At 46.3% G+C, this 23,208-nt stretch overlaps 1 protein-coding gene across 2 annotated transcripts in view; it reads right to left on the reverse strand.

The window, feature by feature from the left end:
- IFT43 (intraflagellar transport 43) overlaps positions 1 to 20,223 on the reverse strand; it is a 49,508-nt gene extending 29,285 nt beyond the window's left edge. The window contains exons 1-4 of one of the 2 annotated variants that reach the window (XM_075152498.1): positions 20,135 to 20,207; positions 19,455 to 19,544; positions 12,118 to 12,147; positions 2,661 to 2,728 (exon numbers count right to left, since the gene is read on the reverse strand). In XM_075152498.1, the coding sequence (XP_075008599.1) occupies positions 2,661 to 2,728; positions 12,118 to 12,147; positions 19,455 to 19,544; positions 20,135 to 20,188 (242 nt within the window). In that variant the 5' untranslated portion in view covers positions 20,189 to 20,207. Of the gene's footprint in view, positions 1 to 2,660; positions 2,729 to 12,117; positions 12,148 to 19,454; positions 19,545 to 20,134 lie in introns of both variants that reach the window. The other variant, XM_075152499.1, reaches the window with a different exon arrangement.
- Positions 20,224 to 23,208: the final 2,985 nt, after the last annotated feature.

Consider the following 23,208-nt stretch of genomic DNA (forward strand, 5'->3'; position numbering starts at 1 on the left):
ATCGGCAAGATGGTGAGAATATTTGCAAGTTTACCTACATATGACAAGAGCTGGGCAGGTAAGGGACTAAGAGGGAGCAGCAAAAGTAGAAAAACAGAAAAACAGGTTGCAAATTAAATTCTACTCTAACATGTGCCAAATGGAAACATAAAGAACAATTTCAAGTGATCATTTCACGTTGATAAGACTCTGAACTAGAAATACAGCAGAACAGAGTTTAAGTATCCCTGCAGGAAAAGCAACAAGTGTGCAGTTGCAACTGGCTGAATCTGTCAGAAACAGAACTAAAAGCTTAGACCTCAAATGGGGAGAGAATAACACATAAACAGCTACAAGATCATTTCACAAGTGGCTGCAGTATCCCATCTGACCCAATATATTTACACAACACAGAAAATCTAACTGTAGCCACTCTGCTCATCCTTCCTTTCTAAGTAAAAAAAAATCACAGATTTTAACACTGGTCAGTTCTGAAAACCAAACTACTTAAAGCAGTACAATTCCCAAGCATAGGCTCAGTTACACTGGCATGAAAGTGCTTATACCTAAATCAGATATATCAATAGAAGCATGTTATTGTAACGACCTCTACACTAGTGAAGTTGAAGCAAGTTAACTTGATGGGCTTCCAAACTGAGTCAAATTGGTTGAAAAGCTGTGGGGAGATAGAGCCTGAGAAAACACAAACAACAAAGCTACAGTAACATCGGTATGACATCAGCCGATGACTCAGACTTTTCACATGAAGGGTTTACTCTGGGATATGTCACAAAGACAGCCTTACAGGCCAGCATCTCAGACTTTTTTAAGGGAGAGAAGGAGAGACATCAGCCTGGGGAGACTACACAGCTGAAGGAAAGAAAAGACAGAGGAACTAGTTGTACAAAATCCTTGTACCTCATATGACTAAAGAAAGTCAGAACAAACTTCCCCTTCATAAAATTCACTCAATAAAAGCTCTTAATACAAATGAAAAGAATGCTGTCAGATATGACATGATATCATATGCATGACTGAGCAAGGGGCACATCTTCATCTCATGTCCCGCTGTGCAGGGTTTCACAGGTAGAAAGGTCTACAGCCCTCCATCTCCTGTTCTGCTTCTGCAGCTGAATTGCATCCAACGTCATAGGAGCATTTACTCCAGATACCTGCTATAGCCGTAAACCATGCAATTGGGATGCTGGAGAAGCACCAGTGATCCAAATCTACTGCTCCAAATCTATCAGATGAGGCTAATGTCAAACAATGGAAAACATCCTAAAGTAGCACATGGCACAGTGCTGTTACATTACAAACCTGTACACTGTCCTTCAGGGCACATTAGGCACAGCACTGAATAACTGTATTACCTCCAATCCAGTCCTTCACCTCACCAACAATTACGTAATTTATTTTTCCTAAACAATGCAATTCACCCTTGTTCTCTGCTATCACATTTCCATAGAGCCTCTGCTTGGTCCTACAAAGATCCAGGATCGTTAGTGGCATTTTTTTATAACCCTGAGGTGGATGCATCTTTGCAATGGCAACTTCTAGCTGCAGCCAGTCTGTGAAAAATAATACCATTATCAGAGTTAAACTGGAGAGGAACAGAAGGAGTTCAGGCCAAGATCTTTTTTCCCTTGCTTTACTCCAGTCTCCAGATTTTCAGGTAATTTATTCTTCAGAGACACACAGAGTGATAATTTTCCCAGAAAAGTACTGTTTTCCAGAAAGGCTACCCCAGAACATAGACCACCTTTCTTACCTCCCAAGAAATACTGACTGTGTAACAGGTTTCTGGATGTCCTCTCCCATTCTCAGCATTTCAGGAAACAAAATACATAACTTTTCATTAATCCAAAGTATATGTCCAGACATATACACTCTTATTATAGGCCTTAATGTATACAAGCAATCTCACACAACTCCATCACTGAGCCCTTCAGCTCTGTGAATAGGAAATATAACACCAGCATAACTTTACAGCTTGAAAAATAACAAATAGCTTGAAACCAAGTCATCTCCTCCCAGTCTGAACTGTCCTTTAGTTTTCATACCCATTCTATTACCATGTCCAGATATTTCCTTTCCCTTAGGTGTCCTTCATAAGCATCAGGCTTCTCAACCTGCATTCTACAATTTGTATACTTTTTTCCCCCATCTCTTCTTGCTGACCATCTCCATCCATCTCCATTATACCACAACCCCATACACACATAAACATTGACAAATTTCACCTTTACTGTCAAGGCTGATCACTAAATCCTGAACTGTTCATTGCATTCTTGTCAGTGGGGCACTGTCATGTGTCACTCTCCTGGAAAGGACATAACCAGTCAAATCCCCCACTCCCAGCACCTGCATTTAACATGCTTATTACGTTCTTGATGCCTTCCAGTTACTGTACCATGTAAGGAATACACTGCCTCTGGCAGACAGCAACATGTACACAGTTCTGAGACCCGCCAAGCCAATTCATAAAGAGCATTAGCCAGCGGAACCAAGCAAGAGCAATACTTCAAATGGTTTGAAGGAGTTACAGTGATATTGGAGACACAGCCATCTACAAGATCCAGAAAAATTGTTCCAAAGCCTGTGACAGCAAAGCCCAACTAGTGATGTTCACTTAACCGATGCCTAAGCCCCTCTCAATAAGGAAAGATGTGAGGACTCACCTGGTAGGTGCCAGTACAGGATCATCTGCCCAGCCTCCTTGCCGACGCAGCGGTTTAGGTGGTGGACCCTTTATTAAAGAGAAGAGACACGTTCCAGTCAAGGCAAAGTCAAACCAATTGAGACACCAGATCCACGCATACTAACGTAACACTTCACCAAATAATAGATGGAGAGATAGTGTTTAAAATGTTGTTTATTCATAAAACAAAAGGAAGACAAATATTGCAGGACAGGTTTTTAAGTGTCTCTGTAAGCAAAAGATGTATCACTCTAATCAGTATCTTGACAAGTTTCAGTCTGTGTGCCTTTGACTTGTCCAGGACACATAGTACAGTAGCAGACTGATCCACAGAGGATGTGCTCTCCTGGCAAAACATAGTGGACTGGGAACTCGTTCGTTACTGCTGCCCACATTTCAGTGGGAGGTATCACGTTGCACGTTTCCTAGGGTACAAGTCAGCTCATTTTAGACATCTTGTTTTAGATGAGGCATTGTTCCTAAAAAGTGTCTGCTTTTGTCCACTGCCTAGAATAGGAGGTTAGATGCCAAGTTCAGACACATGCAGCCATACCAAACACCTCTAAAGTTAGGTGAGATGAATCCCACCACTGCCACCACTGGAAAGCTAAAGGGGAAGTTTATGTGGAGCTTAAAGACACTCCCTGCTATTTTCTTGCATTGTCTTGTGTGGCATTCTGTCGCATGGCAGGAGGAAACAGGAATTCAGCTTGGGGCTTACGATGGGAATTTTCAAAGAGCAGGGCCATGATTTCCAACCGTGCGGGAGCTGCCTGCTGCCTTTTGCAGTTTTGGGCTCGGTTCCCCCTGCCTGAAGCACATCGTACAGCAGTGGCTTCAGTGTTTTGCATGACAGGCAGTGGTGAAAGCAGAGGGGCAAAGTGAACCCAGTGCATGAATGTCAGTTTATATAGCTCCCAATTGATGGTGCCCAGTGAGGAAAGATGGGTTATGGAGACCTGTGAAGGGACCATCATGAGAAAGGATAATTGGGTAAAAGATGTCCTAAAACAGGGAAAAATGTAACTGCAAAGGAGTCTAAGCTGGAGCAATGGTGGGGGGAACAGGTGGCTCTCACAGCTTTTATTAAGAAAGGGAATGGGCTGGATGACTTCTGAGGATTTTTGACTTGACAGAGGGGCCCTTGCATGTGTGGTGGGGTCAACCCTGAGCAAAAGCCAAATTACCTCTTGCCACAGACGAGGAAGGGGTTGAGCTAACCCCTGATGGTAGGGGTCCCCTGTGTTTATTTCTTGAAGCAAAAGCATTGTTTGTGAGTATGGGAAATGAAGACAGCCTGCCAGGGGCAGCCGCTGCCTGCTGCAGGGAGGGGGCACGACCCTGCATAGCTCCCTGATAGGAGTAAAAATAGTCATCCTCCAAAAATAAACAGGGAGCAGGAATGAGGCAGGAGCTGCAGTCCCAAAATACCAGCTTTCTTCAGCAAAGGGAGCACAGGAGGGCAGAGGGACAGGCAGGGAGCGTGAAATGCAGGAAACAGCCTCCTTATATGGGCTCATCCGCAGGGGACGGAGCTCAGTCGACTGGAATGACCATGTCACAGAATGTGAAGCCTTCAGGGGCCCAAGTGAATGGAGTTTTCTGATCTTTAAATGATTCCCCCAGATTCTTAAGATGCCAAACCAGAGAAGAGGCTACAGTGCCAAAAAAGGAGCATTTTGAATTCAGTTGATCTGGACACACCCAGAGCCCAGGAAAAGGGGGAAAAACGCACCACATATGGGCGTGCATGCCCACATAAACATCCCTATTCCCATTACACACACCCCCACCTCACAAACACACTCCCTCCCACATGGATCCTTCCCATGCAAACAACCCTCCTCCCCTCACACCATCTCCCAGATAGCCAGTAGGCCATGTTCCCAACACACAGCCTCACAACTCCTCACAAAGGTGCATGGAGTTACACAAATGTCACCAAAGAACCTGGGCCATAAGGCTGAGGGAAAATGCAGCATCTCCAGGGCATTCCAATGCACCTGCAATTTAATTCCCTCATCATCAAAACTAGCCTTCAGATCCAAGATATCTCAAGTTGGGCACTCCAGATCAGAGGGTGATGAGAATGACTGCCTCAGTCTTTGCACAGGGCATGACTCCATGGCATCTAGGGGTTTGATCCCAATGTCTTGCCAATGTTATAACATCTTCCCATTGATCATACACACCAGGCAACCCTGACAAACACCTCACATATACCTACAGGTCTTTTATTCCTCTTGCAATAAATCAGGTAATTCTGAACTGCCCACAGAAGAACTAGCAACAGAAAAGACAATGTTAACTGTCAGCTGAGGATAAGTAACTTTTCTTTGTTAGTTGCCTGGAAAGTGCCATAATAAGGCACATGCCACATGCACATTTGTTGAGTAAATAAACTTACCTTCATATACTTTCACATTTCCAAAACCTCAGCATAATTTAAAATCGAGAATGCAATGTCGTGCATTGCCGTAATATGGTGACAGGTAGGGATGTTGCAGCTGCAAGCAAGAGCTTGAGGCAGAAAGTGGGAAGAATGTCAACCTCAGAGGGAGCAGAGCAGAAACAGAGGACATTGTTCTTCTCTAATGGAGCAAATGTGTTCCTGAACACACCTTTTTGGTGAAAAAGACTGAGGGCTTTAAATGATCAGAACTTATTGATACCTATGTGTTATTCTTGGGCAAGATTTTCATGTATGTTGCCAAATGCAAAGCTAAGCTATATCCCCAAACGGTTTGGTGTCCAAAACACTGAGATTCCACCAGCTCTTGACAACACTGTTCTCTCTCAGCTCTTTGCTGCTCAGTCTCTTTCACAGCATTAACTAACCACTTGCTTGCTGCAGTTTGCTTTTCCACTTAAGTTTGTCAGTTATTTCTCTCCAGAAGATTTCCTCTACCTTAGTGTCTGCAGATCGTCCACTTTTTCAAGGAACATTGCCATGGTCTGGGCTCTTCTCAGAAATTCAGTTCACCATTTTTGTGATGGCACTTTTCCAGTATTTCTCAGGCTGCCTTTCTTACCAACACTTTCCTACTATCACCATAACCAGTATTTTATCTCTGCCTTTGAAAAATGACTGGCCTGAATTCCATCTCTCCTGCATTAAAGTAGAAACTCTACCTTCTTCTTTATCTGTAGTCAGGCCCTTTCTTATCAGACAGATGTAGAATTCTAATTTGGCTTCCCCATTAAGGCAGAAATTTCCAGGCCACTTGTCAGATCATGTCTGCAATTTTGAAGGTGCTAGTTGGATGTTGCTTCCCTCATGGAAGCAACTACCCTGCGTGTCTCTGGATCCTGAGGGCCCAGCAAAGTTTCTTTTAGGACCTACCACAACACAGGCAGATTACAGTCATGTTGGGTCCCTCAGATTCTCAGGCGGGTCTGGAAATACAGATTAATTTACCTTCATCAACATGACTCCTTTGAAACAGCGAGCACTCTGTGCAGGGAAGCAGGGACTCAAATGACATTGACAGCCTGCACCAGAGGACACACAATTTTTCTGTCATGTAATACATCTCCTAAAATGTGTGGGATCTATGTTCTGCCCAATATACAAACACTGTGAGATTTTATACAGTATGTAGGTGCCTTGTTTTTATCTAATATTGACCATGGAGCAGAAAGAGAGAAGTATGGCCAGTCTCAAGTTTCCTCTTCTCCAGCAAGTTGCCTGAGGCTCCGCTGACTGAGGAAAAGCAAATCTCCACAAACAGGCCTGATGAATTAGTTTTGACTGCTGCCAATTAAGGAGCTGTAAGTTAAATAGCCCCACTGCTTCCAAGCAGCCACATAATGCTTACAAGGGCATATATGATATCAAAAAGGGCTCAATTCCCAGATCTATGCAAGCCTTGGCTTTTTGCAAAAAACAGCCCATCTCTGCTAGCCCTCTTTATCATGTCCACAGATGGTTCAAGTAGTGCATCTGATTTTAATGAATCCCCTCCAAGGACTTCTGCATGTCTTAAATGCCTAGTAGAAAATACTGGATTTCCATTTCATCCACAAACTGTCCTTCTTCGTGGTCACTGACCTTCCTTTACTAGGGAAAGTGCTATTGAGACAGAAAAAGTTCTTGGGGGGCTTTAAATATTCTCTGTCATCTATCACAGCAGGTAAAGGAGCAGCTCATGTTGTTAAACAGCTATCAAGAATTTCTTCCCTAAAACAATGGTCAGCTACCTAGTCAGCTTACACATGCACCTGCTAGGAAAGCTGTCATATTGCAGCATTTGGCCCCTTAACCGGTCTCAAGAGTTAATGCTCTCCCCTGCATGAAAACAGTGAAGCAGCACACAATGATCTGATTCTCCGAGCAAGGGGTTACCAGGTAGAATCCTCTCACAACGCACAGTTACAGGGCAGTGCCTCTCCACCCCTCCTAGGCACGAACATCTCTCAAACAGTTTGCTACTACCTTGTGCTACGTACTGTCAGACATGTTCCCATCCATCTCCACCACTCCTACGGTTCTTTTGCTGTCTTCAAGTGGGTCCAGGAGCACTCAAAATATGAAATAAATGTGTGGAAAAGGCAAAGCTTTTAATAAAATTAGTTTTGATGGGATTGTCCCTAATCCACATCAAGGTAGCCAAGCAGGGAGGATAGTACTAGAAAGGCTGGGGAACATGGCTGACTAGAAATGCTATTTCAGTAGATGTCATCAAAAGGCTAGTAGATAACCTCAGAAAGCTGAAAATAACTGCTCTGCTGGCCAGCCACTCGGGGTGCACAGGAGAGAGGCAGCGCAAGGCCTTGGGGAGCTCCAGGCCGTGCAGTGCTGGGGCTCACACTGGGGAAGCTGGCCTAATTAGGGAACAAAAGTTCAGCTGCATTTTTTAGATTCCTCCTGGAGAATCTGGCCAACTTCCAGCTGAGCGGTCCCCGGGAACAGGCTGGGAGTCCAGCATTTCTACAAGCAACCAGAAGACCACTGGAAAAAAAGAAGCAATCCCTGTAAAATGGAAGCAAGTAAAAAAGCCAGTGCTTCCTTGGATGCTGATTCCCTTTGGTGGAGGGTGTTTATTAGCACAATGCAAGAATCCAAACAGGTCATCCCAGATGACAGAAACTCTGGGACATGGAGGGACAAATTCAGCTCAGCCCAGGACAAACACGCAAATGGGAGGGCATTCACAATGTGCAACAGCTACAGGAAATTCTGCCTCAGAGAACCCTCCCAGGTTCTCAGAGATGACAGTTGCTTCAAGAGCTATCTACTGCCAGTTAACCCATTCCCAATTGCATGGCTAAGAAGGCAAAACCCTGGCAACGTGCGGTATACAAAATGCAGCTAGCCCCCGGTGAGGGCTCTTCTACAAGCTGAAAATCACAGGGGAGAACAGGATGCTAGAGAAAAACAACACAGTCAGACTGTAAGGTCTTTGGGAACAGGAAATTTTTGTCCCAGCCACACACCAACACTCTCTAGATCTTACTGCAATGCAAGTTGTAGATAGAAAAAGGGCTGTATACACGTTGCAGTTACACACGACTTCTTAGGTCATGAACTCTCTGAACTAGAGTGGCTGGACAGTGCCACTGCAATTATTTTTACACAAATAAGGTCCCCCAGTAAAGCACCCAGCTGAGTGCAGCCAGTGCTGGGCTCCTCAGCCGCACATTTCTAAGTTTCAGGGGATGTGGGGAAGAGCACTTGGGGGGTGGCCGCTGCGCAGATCCAGACCAGACCAGACCAGACAATGGAATGAGAGTTTGGAGCTGGGTGCCAACCACTGTGCGAGGGTAAGAACTGGGTCAGGAAAATACCGCTCTGATTAAAGGCCCTGATCATATCAAGCCCCAGGCCATGTCTACACCACAGGTGCAGACACACCTGCAAGCAGGATCCATGTGAGTCAGCTCCAGTCTGGAAACGGTCTAGCTTTAGGTACTTCTGGTAACCAAGCCCAAGCTGGTACCTCCCCAGGTAGAGTGCAGGTTGCTTCTCACCAGGGGATCTCTGCATCATTCTGCACTGTATTTTAGGATGCAAATACACTCACTCAAAGAACCCCACTGAACTGGGCAACCTAGCAATGTAAGTCCACAATTGGCTTCACATTTCAGGTACTCAAATTTTTTTGATAGTTGTTCTTCCAACAAACATTCATTGAAAACAACTGTTCCTGACATGTTGTCTTAACCTAAAAAACAACAGCCCACTTTTCCACCCAAATTGTTTTAAAAGCACAGGGAACTAAAACTACAGAAGGACTTGGTTGCCCCCTCTAGAAAGGTCAGATCCTCAAATCCTCTTCCTAATTGTTGCCTTAAAGCATGTCATCACTCAAACTTTGAGTGATAGAGAGCCACAGAGGTCAGCATCCACCTAGCTAAGAGTGAGAAATCAGGTGCTCTCCCCACTTTAGTCCATGAAGGACCTTGAGACTACTATGGCATGTCTACCAAAGGACAACTAGAGAACAAGGTCCCAGCTGGACTCATTAGGACTGGAACAGATGTCTTTCTGCTCAAATGTTGTTGCCTTCAGTTAAAAAGTCCTTCTCTGCGGCCCAAAAATTCTTTCAGTTCCATTTGCAAAGCAAAGCAGCTTCAGGAGAAAGGACTAAGAGCCTTCTCAGACCCAGAACAGCTCATAGCTTTGTCATTATATATTATATTCTCGAGGGAGGTGGGAAACATTACTTGATACATCTTTCAGGAGGAGAAAGAGGACAATAAAATCAGTATCTTCCAGCTTGGAAAGGAGATGGTGGGTTTAATCTTTAAGTTTATGTATAAAGCCTGCAGCTTCAACATCAAAATGAACACCTCCATCCCTGGAGGTCCCCGAAGGCAAGGAAAAGCCCTGCTCCACTGCTGAAGGCTACAAAACACAGGATGGCGATCAGGATCACTCACTGCTAGTGCAGGGCCATCCACTCCCACAGCTCTCAGAATGGGGCCAGAACTCCACAGAAGGACAGGGTTTCAGACACACTGCAGTCCCCAGCCACTCTTTACCACCTTAATAGGTCCACAGGCCCATCCTGAGATTGTCTACGTACTACGCAGGCATCTAATATAGGCTGTGGATTTTGCTTTGAGGATAAGGCATCTAAATCCCCCTGTGGATCTGCATTTAGGGAATCCCCACAGTTGTTCTGCATAAAGCTCTAGCCCTCCTTTCAGATAGGGACTAAAGCAAACTAGAGGAGGGACTTCTCCAAGGCCCCAGAGCAAATCCATGGCAAAGCCAGGAAGAGAACCCAGCAAAATCTTGGCTCACAGCCATGTTCATACTCCTCCTGCCTATTCTGCCTCTGCAAATTAACTGAGATATTAGGATACACCCTTTATTATACCATTGATCAGCCTTACAGCCTTTGGCTAAATGTCCCAGGCAGCCTTGGAAGGTGCAGCCAAATGAGTGATTCAACTGGCAAAAATTCAGATCCAAGATGAGTGGTTTGCCAGGGGATGCAAAACAAGTCTCAGAGCAGGCAGATGGCTGGAGGGCAGGACTTCAGCAGGTACGTTCACATTGACAGCCCAGATGGGGCTGTTTGCTAGTATTCAGGCAGCCACAAAGTATCTTCAGCGCAGCAAGAGGAAAGGGACCAAATCCAGGAAGAGTTCAGATTGTAACACTCAGCACAGCCCAAAGGGAGTTCAGAGAAGGGTTACATGAGCCATCACGGGGACGAAGAGGCCAACTTCGGACAAATGATTCAAGAAGCCAAGTATTTCAGCTTGGCCAGGCAATGACTAAGGGAGGGATATACTGTAACAAGTTTTGGATCACACTTTATAAGATAAAGTTCCACTAATAATTAGTTTGGAAAAGACATATGATACAATTAACAGAAGTTTGTAAGCGTATAGTATTATAAGTTACAAGCAGCTTACTAATCAATTAGATTTCTCAACACTCAGTTAACCATTCTGTTACCCTTCACAGGCATTTACAACTGGAAAAATTACTACAAAGTGCGACTGTGATGCTTAAGAGCATAAGCCTGAATAAAGGGTGCAAGAATTATCCAAACAAGATTTCAAAGCAGGGATCACTTCATACTAAGGAAAATCTCCTTGCCAGGCACCATTGCATAACATCCCTGAGGCAACAACAATTGCTCATGTGGAAGAGTCACATCAGTTTAGTTATTTTAATGAAATTTAGCAGCCAGGAGCAAGAAGGCGCCTGTGGCATGTGACCAGCCACCACTCAGTACAGCAGACCTTGGGAATCAATGATTTAGGGCACTGTATGGAGGTGGAATTAGTTCCAGTGAAATAACTGTAAGGACTGGTTCCAATTGGGGGCGGGGGGGCAGTTTAGATCAATTACCAGGAAAAATTTCTATTGGGTAACCAGTCCCCAAAACTATACCCATCAGTGGGAGGTCTCTTTGCCTGATAAATGGAAAAGTGCTCTGGGCATAGTCCTGAACCATCCATCACTGATGAATAAACCCAGTGGATCTTTCCTACAATATCAACTCTAGTGCTACCAAGAGAAAACTGAGCTAATCTGAACGGTCTTGATTCCATGTGATGAGCATACCCTTCTGAGGCCAGAATTAATGAGATGGGTGATACAGGTTTCTTTTCTGGGTTTTAAATTTCACAAATGAATCTACTATGCTACCAGTATTGGGCTGGTGCTTCAGCAGAAGGAATTAAGAGTACGGGAGATGATGCTTTAAGTGTCTAACATATACAGAGAGCAACTCTAGCTGGGAAAAATTGGGCAACACCAATTCCATGGTTAGGAAGAGACAATTAGCCCAAAGACTTTAACAGAAACAGGTACTAGTTCTCAGGTTGTTATGAACAGCACCACCTGGCTTCTAATGCCAAATGAATGCTGAGATGTATTTTAGCTTTGCTGCAGGATGAGAAAGGATATGTGTATTCCTTTTCTCTGTATAACAGGAGCTTGGTAAGAAGCGCTACCATCCTATTAACCACAGACATTAGCATTCCAGTGCTGGTGCAATAAAAAGGAAAGACTCATAGTAAATACAAAGGCACACATTCTTGTTACTACCGGCTGGCCTCCTCCTCTGGGGCACCAGGAAGACTTCATAATCCCGGAAGACAAGTTTTCATGTTATGGGAGCAAGCTAACCATACTGGACCGCAAATCTAGGCTCAGTCAGGTTTTGTACTCTATTAGCTAATTGCTGCCCTGACTTCTAAATGAAAATAGAGTATCTTTCCAATGGCCACATATACATCTGTGACCTCAGAACAAGATGCAGCAGCTGATAAGAGCAGTTGTTACAAAGATAATAAAAAAACCTGTCAGCAATAGGAAAAGAGGATGCAGGAAAGGCACTGCATCTGAGGCAAACTTTGTCTTATTCTCCAATACAAGAGTCCCCTCTTAAGGTAGTCTCCAGACACATGAATAGGTTAGTCCTACTAGTCCCCTTCAGAGAAGCCAGCATCTAGAAAGCCTCTAGTCTTACATGGTCTACCTTTTCCTCAGGGTCTTCATCCTAGAAGGATAAGGAGGGAAAAAGAGAGAAAGAAGTTAAAAGGAAGAACTATGGAAGCCTGCACAAAGTAGCTTGAAAACTGACATGAATGGCTATCTTGCAGCACATGCTTTGCAACCTTATTCACTTGAACAAAGTACAAAGTTGATCCCACCATTGTAAGATTTTATATCCACAGTCATTTCTGCATATACCAACTGTGATACTATAAAGCAGGTCTGTTTGACTGCAATGGCAGGAAAGTCTGCCAGCAATCAGACCTTGAAAAGCATACTAAAGAAAAAAAAACCTACAAATGAGAGCAAGAAGAGAACAGACTTAATTCCTTCTCCCTATAGCACAAGAAAACCCAAACTATTCAGGTGTGTAGGACACTAGAAAGATTTGTATGGATAGGCTCTGCAACCACGTCAGAGACCAGAAATGATGCTGGAACGGTCATACTAGGGGTTATATACTGTAACAGGCAGGAGCCCTTTTTTCAGGAGCTACTGTTTCTCAAGGCAGACTCAGATCCTCCACTGGGAGCAGGAGCTGTAGCAGTTAGCATTAGATAGGTACAGCTGACAACAGTGTTAGCTTTAGTAGATGAACTTTAGCTAACCCTGTAGTACAATGGAGTAGCTCGGTTATGGGGTAGATGGGTAACCCAAGGAAAGCAGCCTGTTAATCACTGTGAAAGTTGCAAACTGGTTGAGACCCTTTCTGATGAGCAGACTGCCAGCACCAGCAGTGGTGACAAACAGTTGTTAGGGACCAAATGCAAGAAGGAGGCAATTAAGAACCCCATAATCTCTACGCTATCCTAGAAATGACAGTGTTCAGAATCACCCAGGGAGAGAATTTAGGGTATCCCATGGCCCTGCACCAGAAGTACGCACAGGATGGCTGGAAACACTACGCTAACCCACCTGACTTTTCTTCTGGGCTGCATCATCTCTGCTGTCGAACAGGGAAACCATGTGATTCATAAATTGCATATATCTCTGATTAAAGTGGTTTGGTATCTGGGCTGCATCATCTCTGCTGTCGAACAGGGAAGCCATGTGATTCATAAATTGCATATATCTCTGATTAAAGTGGTTTGGTATCTGAGTCCACTTAGTGTCTGTGTTGTCATCTGGTCTTATGGTCTTACCATGACAGAAGCAGAGGGAGGCTACATGCAGGTTAGGGCAGCTGGGATATAGAAGTGTCCATATCAGTGAGCAGCGTAAATTAAATCAGATTCGCCCAACTGGTAAAATCTGTTGGAAGTGTGTATCTGTCAGCCAGGGACCTACTTGTTCCCACATCCGAGAGCAGAAAGGCTTCTGCAGGGCCCAACATGACCTAAGTTTCTCTGGATGTACGGAGCCCAGGTAGTACAGGACTCACAGCAGCACAGAAGGAAATCCAGCTGGACAACACATGTTGGAAAAGCATTTAAATAACCACTTCTTTGAGCAATCTTCCACGTGGATTTCACCCTCAGCAACTGATTTGCAGTTGTTTATTCATTTGGGTTAGATAACTGAGTCCTATTTAAATGATGCCTGGATGTCAGCCTAATGAATCACTGCCAGGAGTGTTTGTAAGCTGGGTGGTGGAAGTCCAAATAGCTGCTTCGCAAAATTCACCTGTGGAAGCATCCTTCCAATATGCAGTGGAGGTGGCCCAAGCTTTTGTCTGTCTACATGAATCTATCCTGAATAAGGATTTTTTTACAGCACAGAAATACTCACTTTTTAACTATCACCCAAGGACCACAACTACATAGGCAAGCTTACAAATATCAGGTAGGACAACAAAAGAATAACATACTTTCAGAAGTGAAAGCACAGAACCTTTCCCCAGGCTTTGGTGAAACATGGGGAAGAGAACCAGCAGGGAACTCAGATGATTTTTGTGCAAACCCAGATATAAAGTGAAAGTGATCCTGTCCTACCTGTGTGGAGATATTCTCAACATAGCCCGAAAACCCCTCATTCTTTAGGCTGACATATTGCCTATTAAAGTAGTCTCTACTCAAAGGATCTACAAAGTGCTGCCAGAGAGACACTGACAACATTATATTGAGATTGTAAGAGGCAGAAACTAGGGAAGTCTTGAACAAGGTCCCAAGGGAATCCCGTCACTGCAGGATGAAGAGAAAACAGACTGTGGAAGCAGGATAACATTACAATATTTTTGCACACTGATTTCTTATGGAATAGCAAATAGTTCACTCTTTCTGAGAGGAGACACAGAAAAGGAAAAATTTGCTGCTATATTTTTAAAAAAGGCTTTTCCACTCAGCTTTCCAAATCAATCTCCTCAAGAGCTCCAAACCTGGCCAAACAGCTTCTTTTGGTGGATGTCATCAAGCCAGCATTCAGGCTGTTGGATGCAGTCATGTTAGAGCCAGGAAAAAGGTTTGACTTTTATTCTATAAAAGTGTCCAGAAGTCCTGGTAGGATGGGACAGCAAAGATCTTCAACAGGTCTCATTATATGGTCTGCCTCTCCGATCATACAAATAACATGACCAGCTTGAGTTTGTCCCCTTTTGTCAGAAACTTGATAGCATCAAGATGAGTAAAAAGTAAGACATCAAGCCAGGGGATGGGAAAGGCCTCCCAATGGAAAAATGGATACATTACCCCTCTGAAAATGAATGTTTGAAATGCGGAGTTCTGGTATGCAGCAAGCAGATTTATCTCTAGGAATTCCCATTTACGGCATGTTCCCCTGGGTCCCCAAGAAGTGCCTGGCCGATTTGTAAAGGAGCTCTAAAGGCCAGGAACACGCACAGCCATTGCTGCAGGAGGATGCTGACTGCACCAATTACAGCAAATAATCATGTTCCTTCTTGCCTCATGAAATAATACATAGCTGCAGTGTAGTTTGTTAGTACTTGCACTTCTGAAAAGGCAGGAATGCTCTGCATGTCGGATGGCAGACTGTGACCCTTAGTGAGCCCCTGGAGAAGACAGAGGTCTAAATTTGATGGTAATGCAGATAATTCCCATTCCTGTGTGGAAGTATCAAAGAGACTTGGGCAGAGGAATTACAGATACACTGCTGTAGTTAACGAACTTATTGTGGGACATATATACACACAACAGCCACTGAAAAGATACTAAGATATCATACCGTTCTCATAGAGCTTGGGGGAAGTATATTAGGCAACAAGGCACAAGAGATTGCAGTTGTGCCCTATGGAAGGAGGTTTTAACAACACATTTGTGAGCGAAGACACACAGCTGAGGAGATGTACCATTGTGTGGAGTCTCTTTTGGAAGGCAGAGTTCAGGTCAAGGAGAGATCAGCAGTGATCTGATAAGATCTATGCTCCAAGTCAGATGATTTGCCTATTGACTTTAAAACAAAGATCTTTTTAATTATATTAAATGAGTTGTTCACCCCTCTAAGTGAATTTCCTTGTAATAATCCCAAATGTTGAAACACAGATAGGCAGGTACTTTTTGCTTCCTTCAAGCAAGCTGCTCTGACTGGAAAACACTTCCTGGATGGTTCTCAGTGTCATGAAAAGACCAGAATAACAGCACAAATGGTATGTTCATACCAGAAATTTGAGCTGGGTGGAAATTGGGTGGATTGACATGAAATTAAAAAAAAACAAAAGCCAAGGTGAATCTGAAAACAGTTTTAAAACTCTGAGGAACTACTGAGGGCAGAATCGCCATCCTGAATGTGAAACAGCACATGAAGGCGTGAATATGGCAAAGGTTTAAGACAACCCCCTTTGTCTTCAAAATCAGTAATAAGAAGAAAACCTCCTATGCTGAAATTAATTACATGGGGCCTCCTCCACTACTACCAGTTCCAGAAAAAAGTACTGTTTTTTTTATTTTGCGTTTCTTTTGGGAAGGCTCCTTGAAAAGGTTTCAAGATGACCAGATGGCTGAATGAGACATCCATTGTAACAGCTGACCCCACCACCTGGAGGCAAGCCAAGGCCAAGCTTCCAGAAAAGTAAAAGGTGATTGCCAATCTAGGGTAAAGGAAAAAACAATATTAGTTCTATTAAACGCTCACTTTGGTATCAAATATGATCGTGTATGAGAAGCCTACAATTCTGGAGCAAAGGAAAAGGCTGAGGATTATTTGTAGTGCATTTTGTCTCTTCTCCAGTAGCTCCAAGGTTTTCAGTCGCAACATTTAGCAACAAAGAACTGTCTGAAGAGAGACTATTGACACAAACAGTTCTTCCTGGTGGTTAAGATCCAGTAATAACATATTTGAATCTTGTAAGGCGTGGAAGGCCTCACCCTTTTGCTGCTGAAAAGCTCACTGCTTTCATACAGAAGATTGTAACTATTTCCTAGTCCTCTCCAGGGGTGCCCAAGGACTGGAGCCTTTATGATCTCTTCCCAGCTATTACAATGGCTATGATGCGAGACACACCAAGTACAACTGAGTAAGTTACAGTCAGTCAGCTGTACCCCTACATCACGCCCTGGTCTCCTTCTAACCAGGGAATCAGTCCATGAACTAGGACGGCCAGTTCCAGTAAGAGAACAATCTGACAGTGAGCCACCCTAATCTGGAGGTTAACCAATGATTACACCCATCTAAACCACCAGCTGGTTTCTTTAAGAAAGAAGGTCTTTACCTATGAGGCCCATGATTATTTCAATTTCTTAAACTACGCCTTCTGCAAACTCCCTCATGGAATCCCTCCTGAACTCCTATAGCATACCCGGGGAGGGGAAAATGCATAGGTGGGAGATGATTCTCCGTTATGCCTATCCAGAGAAAAGAGCATACTTTCTCCAGAAAAAAAGCCTGTTCTATGAGGTGTTATTGTAAGCTAAGCCGTAAGTGTATTTTCAACAGCATTGCAGGGACTCCAAGGAAATATCCCCCCACAAAACCATTTGTCCCAGATGGCTGGGACACAACTCAGTGTAACAGGAGAGTTTTGTCACGGCACAGAGGATCAGGGAGTACCCATTCCCAAGACAGAAGGTCCCAGGGCTCTGAGCACAGTAGCCTGAAGCACAGTTGGTGCCAGGGTGGCCAGCAGAGCAAAGTGGGTTTGCAATTTCAAGAAGCCAAGAATACGGTATGCTGGAGACCACAACTGGCATTGCAAACAGCTAAGTATCATCTCATTTAAACAAGTATCACTGTCAATAAGTTGGAAGTCTGATAACCCTTTTGTCCATCTGAAGGTGTCAGGGAGCAAAATCTGTATGTCATTTCTTGACAGGTGTTCCTTCCAGCAGGAGATGCCTGTGGAGAAGCCATGCTAACATCAGAGAGCAAACTTCCAGGTAGCATTTAAGCATTCTGCAGCACTAAGCAAGAAAGTGAATCGAAAGGGTTCAGATCTCATCTTTCTGGGTATTAGAGGATGTTGCCTCACTCTCCTGTGAAAGAGGGGTTCCAGACCATCTTCTACTTTTTGAAGACGTACTGACAGAACAGACTCTGAACAAAACTTTTTCTCCAAAGCCAAGTGGGAACTGAGTTTGCATATTATTACCCACAAGACAAAGTCTCGGATGCTGCAAAGCTGGCTCCTAGCATGACCTTTGTAGCCTGTGCATGGAGGAAAGGAAAAAGAGTGTCACTATGCAAACTTGATACTGACCATCGCAGATACTGTACTCTGGCTCTAGCAAAAGCAAAGTGCAAAAGTAAGACATCTGCTTACCTGTATTCTGTCTTGATACCACAGATGGTGGCGAAACTGGTCACAAAATATGTGCCTGCTCATATTTTAATTCCCATGGTTCGTCTTGAGGGCATTCACAAGCCATGTGCGGGACAACCAGGGGATCAGGCCCAGCCAGCACGGGTTCATGGAAGGCAGGTCCTGCTTGACCAACCGGATCTCCTTCTATGACCAGGTGACCCACCTCGTGGATGAGGGAAAGGCTGTGGATGTGGTCTACCTGGACTTCAGTAAAGCCTTTGACACTGTCTCCCACGGCATTCTCCTAGAGAAGCTGGCGGCTCACGGCCTAGACAGGTGCACTCTTCGCTGGGTAAAAAACTGGCTGGACGGCCGAGCCCAGAGAGTTGTGGTGAACGGAGTTAAATCCAGTTGGCGGCCGGTCACGAGCGGTGTTCCCCAGGGCTCAGTACTGGGGCCGGTCCTGTTCAATATCTTTATCAATGATCTGGACGAGGGGATCGAGTGCTCCCTCAGTAAGTTTGCAGATGACACCAAGCTGGGCGGGAGTGTTGATCTGCTCGAGGGTAGGAAGGCTCTGCAGAGGGACCTGGACAGGCTGGATCGATGGGCTGAGGCCATTTGTATGAAGTTCAACAAGGCCAGGTCCTGCACTTTGGCCACAACAACCCCAGGCAACGCTACAGGCTTGGGGAAGAGTGGCTGGAAAGCTGCCCAGAGGAAAAGGACCTGGGGGTATTGTTCGACAGCCGGATGAACATGAGCCAGCAGTGTGCCCAGGTGGCCAAGGCCAACTGCATCCTGGCCTGTATCAGAAATAGCGTGGCCAGCAGGAGTAGGGAAGTGATCGTGCCCCTCTACTCGGCACTGGTGAGGCCGCACCTTGAATACTGTGTTCAGTTTTGGGCCTCTCACTACAAGGACATTGAGGTGCTGGAGTGTGTCCAGAGAAGGGCAAGGAAGCTGGTGAAGGGCCTGGAGCACAAGTCTTACGAGGAGCGACTGAGGGAACTGGGGTTGTTTAGTCTGGAGAAGAGGAGGCTGAGGGGAGACCTCATCGCTCTCTACAACTACCTGAAAGGAGGTTGTAGCAAGGTGGGTGTTGGTCTCTTCTCCCAAGTAACTAGCGACAGGACGAGAGGAAATGGCCTCAAGTTGCACCAAGGGATGTTTAGATTGGACATTAGGAAAAATTTCTTTACTGTAAGAGCAGTCAGGCCTTGGAACAGGCTGCCCAGGGAAGTGGCTGAGTCACCATCCCTGGAAGTATTTAAAAGACGTGTAGATGAGGCGCTTAGGGACATGGTTTAGTGGGCATGGTGGTATTGAGTTGCTGGTTGGACTTGATGATCTTAAAGGTCTCTTCCAACCTTAATGATTCTATGAATCTATGGTAAGCTATGTATGTATAGGAGGGAGAAGCCCCAAGTCCTGTTTGATGCTACTCTCCACACCTCACATGTGAGAAACCGTAGCCCCAGGTATGACCCTGTGTGAAAACTACACATCATGCAGTGGGGAACACCAGGAAAGGGCCAGGGCAGTCACATGGGTCCCAACATTAAGGACAAACTTCAAAGGACAGAGCACACCGTGCGGGAAAGAATCTCAGAAGAAACGAAGAATCCTCCACTGGAGATACCAGCAGGATTACAGACAGGTTCTCCTGACAGGACACCCACCTCTCCAAGAGAAGCAGACGGGGAATTCTTCCTGCTGAGATTTTCATCCGGAAAGAAGTCCTGGCGGGCTCGACGGCCCATCTTTAGTACCTGTAGTGTAGGGGGAAATGCAAAGGAGCAGAGGGCACACGGTTACTGACAAAAGCTGCTTCAGAGCAAGGGGAAAAATGCAAGCAACAGCTCTGCAGTTAGCTATGCCCTGCAATGAGACACGTTCCCCTAAGTAGTGCAAAAGCATTACCAGCTGCAGGTGTAACCCTGCAGCTGCCTCCCAGCCCGCGGCCGGTGCGCGGCTCACGCTCCTCGACCTCACCCGCGGGCTGCTCAGCCCTTCCTGCTGCACGGTGTCCCACAGCAACCTGACCCCGCGGCGGTACCCACGGAAAGCCCGGGCAGGCCTCCTGGGGGACGGACGACACCATTTCCCCGCCTCTGCCGCCGTGCGGTGGGGGCTGCCGTCCCGAGCCCAGCGCCGAGGCTCCCCCGGCCGCGCTCGTCCCGCTCGCGTGCGAACGGACCGCAGTTGAAGACCCCGGAGCCCCTGCTCAGAGAGACTGGGGGCGGCCCCGGCCCCGGCCCCGGCCCAGGCCCGAGGCGGCCGCTCGCGCCCCGCGACCGTTAACGGCCAGCTCGCGCCGCGGGAGGCAGAGCGGCCTCGTCCCGGCCGCGGGCCCGCTCACCCCGGCGGCGCCCCCCCGCCGCGGCGCCTCCGCTCGCTCCGGCTCAGCCTCCATCCGCCGCCGCCGCCGCCGGTGCTTCCGGCAGACAGCCCGCCCCCGCGGCCCCGGCAACCGCCGCCCGCAGGGGCCGCGCTGCTGACCCCCACCGCCCCGCGGGCCTGGCCTGCGCCGAGTCCGTCCCTCTTGTCACTGCGTCCGCCCCGGGTGCCATCCCCCCGGAGCCCGGCCTGCCCCCGTGGGGGCCACACGGCCCCTGGGCGCCCGTCCTCTCCCCTGCCCGGCCCCTTCCCCTTCCAGCCCCGCTCACCCCCAGCCCCTCCGGGGCAGCCCTGCTCCCAGGGGCCTGGCCCTGGAGCCCGGGGCGGCCGGCACGCCGCACACCTCGTAAAGACTGGCTCAACACAGGCTGGGTATTCCTGCCAAACAGCCGGCAATGAACTACAACGCTGGGTACTCCTGGTAGCCATATAAATATCCAGCCCCGCTAGCAATCTTAAAATCTTGGCCTGACTAACAGTGACAGCGGTGCTACGATTCCTCAGCACAATACGTCATGTAAGTACTCTTTTACCAGTTTTTAATTTCACATGCAGTAGGGGCAGGTTAAAAACAGCCTGTCACTCTGTCTTCTCCAGCTCTTTACTGTATACACTTTTTAAGCTCCCACTAAGGCAGATAATCCCAGCCTTGCAGATCTGTCTCCTCATAGAGGGTTTTGCCAAGTCACCTGATCGCTTCTGATGTTCTTCCCAATTCCAGCTCTCTAACACTGCTTTCCAGACGGGGCAGCCGGTCCCCAGAGCACTCGGCAGAGGCAGTCCCAAGGATCAAATATAAGCGCAATGATCATTACACACATGCCTCTCAAGAGTAAGTTCTGCAGAGATTTCCAGTGAGCTGCATAAAACACCCCCTGGTCCCTTTCTTGGCTGGATAGATGTATATAGATTAATTGTAAATAGATCTGGTTTTAGCTCCACATGTTAAATAAACATTCAGTTCTCCAGTGCTTTGTCCATTTGCCTATATTTTTCTGGTATCTCTGACATTCTTCACAATCTTCACCCATCCTCATTAGCCTAAATAATTGTCATCTATTTATTCTGCTGCTACAATCAAGAACTGTACCACACTACAAATTATACTGTTAACACTTTGCCATGATGAAAATTGAGTGTGTAACCCTAAAGTTTTAAGCTTTCCAGGAATACCTTTTACTAAAGGCACCAGATCACACTCCGTACCTGCTTAGCTTTAGTAGAAGCTCACGGTCTGGCTGAAGAACTTTAAGAAGTCTAAATAAATTGTGTCAAATAATTCTCCTTTTTTCCATTCCTTACTGACATTTTCAAGTAGTTCTGCTCTGACTGTGATGATCTAAGGATTAAGTGAAATAAGATTTGTGGGCAGAGGTAATAACTTTTTATTAGACCAACTGATATAGCTGGAAAAAAACATACAAGAAGTGTTTCTGTGCCTGAAAGCTTGTCTGTTTTTTCCAGCTATATCAATTGGTCTAATAAAAGATACTATCTCCCTTTACAAACCTTGACATGTTCAAGGAATTCAATAAGTGAGACGTGATTTTCCTTTTTTGAAGCCAGGCTGGTTAGGCTCTATGAAATTATGATCTTCCAGATACTTTGTTCTTTTAATTACAGACTCAAGTATTCATGAGGGAGAGAGGGCAGTTTTCACCTAGCCCCATGCTTTACCACCGGGGCCATGGGAATATGGCCCTGCATTTCCCACTTCCCATCCACTCCGAAGAGCTGCTGCAACAGTGCAGCTACACAGGTACCAGGGGACGGAGGGGACTGTAGCCCCCAGGTTGCAGTAGCTACTGCAGGATGTCCGAGCACAAGCATACATTTACAGCTGACCTTCTCGATCAGAAAAAGACCATCTTAAGAGGAGCATGATAGCATCCAGAGCAACGTCTGCTAAAGCAGGAGGGCATCCCTGGGGCGGGAATCCTTGGGTAGGAGTGCATTGCCAGCTGTGTCCCCAAACAGGTAGCTAGCGAGGTGTTCCTACTGGAGGCAGGGTAGGAACAGCACGGAGTGCCACCCTGGACAGACAGATCACAAAGCAGCAGGACCCGTGGGTTCACTTGTCTGGAAGTGACCCCTCTAAGCTCCTCCTCACGATTCCCCTGGGGTCCCCATCTCAGACACCACCCCACTAGCACATCCCAGCTGCCCCCAAGACACGCTGTGTTGCTTGCTGCCCACCCCAGTGACAGGAGTCTCAGGCCAATTGAAGGAGGGTGGGGTCCACGTGCGGGAAAGAAAACATTTAAGCACTTGGGAAATTGAGCCTTGCCTCAGAACTTTGACTTCTGACTTCAGAGATTCTCGATGAGAGAGAAAAGCAGACATACAGAAAGAATGAAACCTAAAATCTGTCCTGCCTTGAGTCCCTCTGGAGTCCTCCACTCACCGGAATGGGGTTTGCCACCCACCCTGACACATTTTTGCCTGCTTGGGAAGGGCAACAGGGGAGAAAAAGTTTTCATCCATCGTTTCATGTTGTGGCTAAAATGGCTCTTGCTTGCTTTAAATGCTGGGGTCACCTTTTGTGAACAGCTTAATTCTCCTCTGCCCCACCAGTGACATGGCAGGCAGCATTTGATCCTGGGCCTAGAGCAGCCCCACTCAACCAAGTAGGAGACAGTTAATAGGACAAACGTCTGGTGCTGCTGTGGCTGTCTAAAGCCATTTTCTGTGCTTGCTTCCTGTCCACTTCGGGTCTGTGGTGCCAGGGCTTCTCTTTCCAGTGTACAGTTTCAGGTGTATTCTCAGCTCTCTGCCTGCTTTACTTGTTCAGTTTTGTCCTCACTATAAATCACACTGCTGCCACCCCCTCTCATCTGAACAGCAAGTAAGAACTACGCAAGCATTCCTTTCACAGACAAGTTCTCACACCTAAGCATGGACTCTCTCCATCTGGTTTCAACCCAAACCGATCACACAGAATAGGACTAACAGAGTCCCCCACTAGCGCTGTTTGCTGTTGATTACTCCTTGGCTGGACCTATGAATAGAGCTTGTGTCTGGTCCTCCTTCTACCCG

Source organism: Calonectris borealis, chromosome 5 (assembly GCF_964195595.1).
Source record: "Calonectris borealis chromosome 5, bCalBor7.hap1.2, whole genome shotgun sequence".
Classification (NCBI taxonomy): Eukaryota; Metazoa; Chordata; class Aves; order Procellariiformes; family Procellariidae; genus Calonectris; species Calonectris borealis.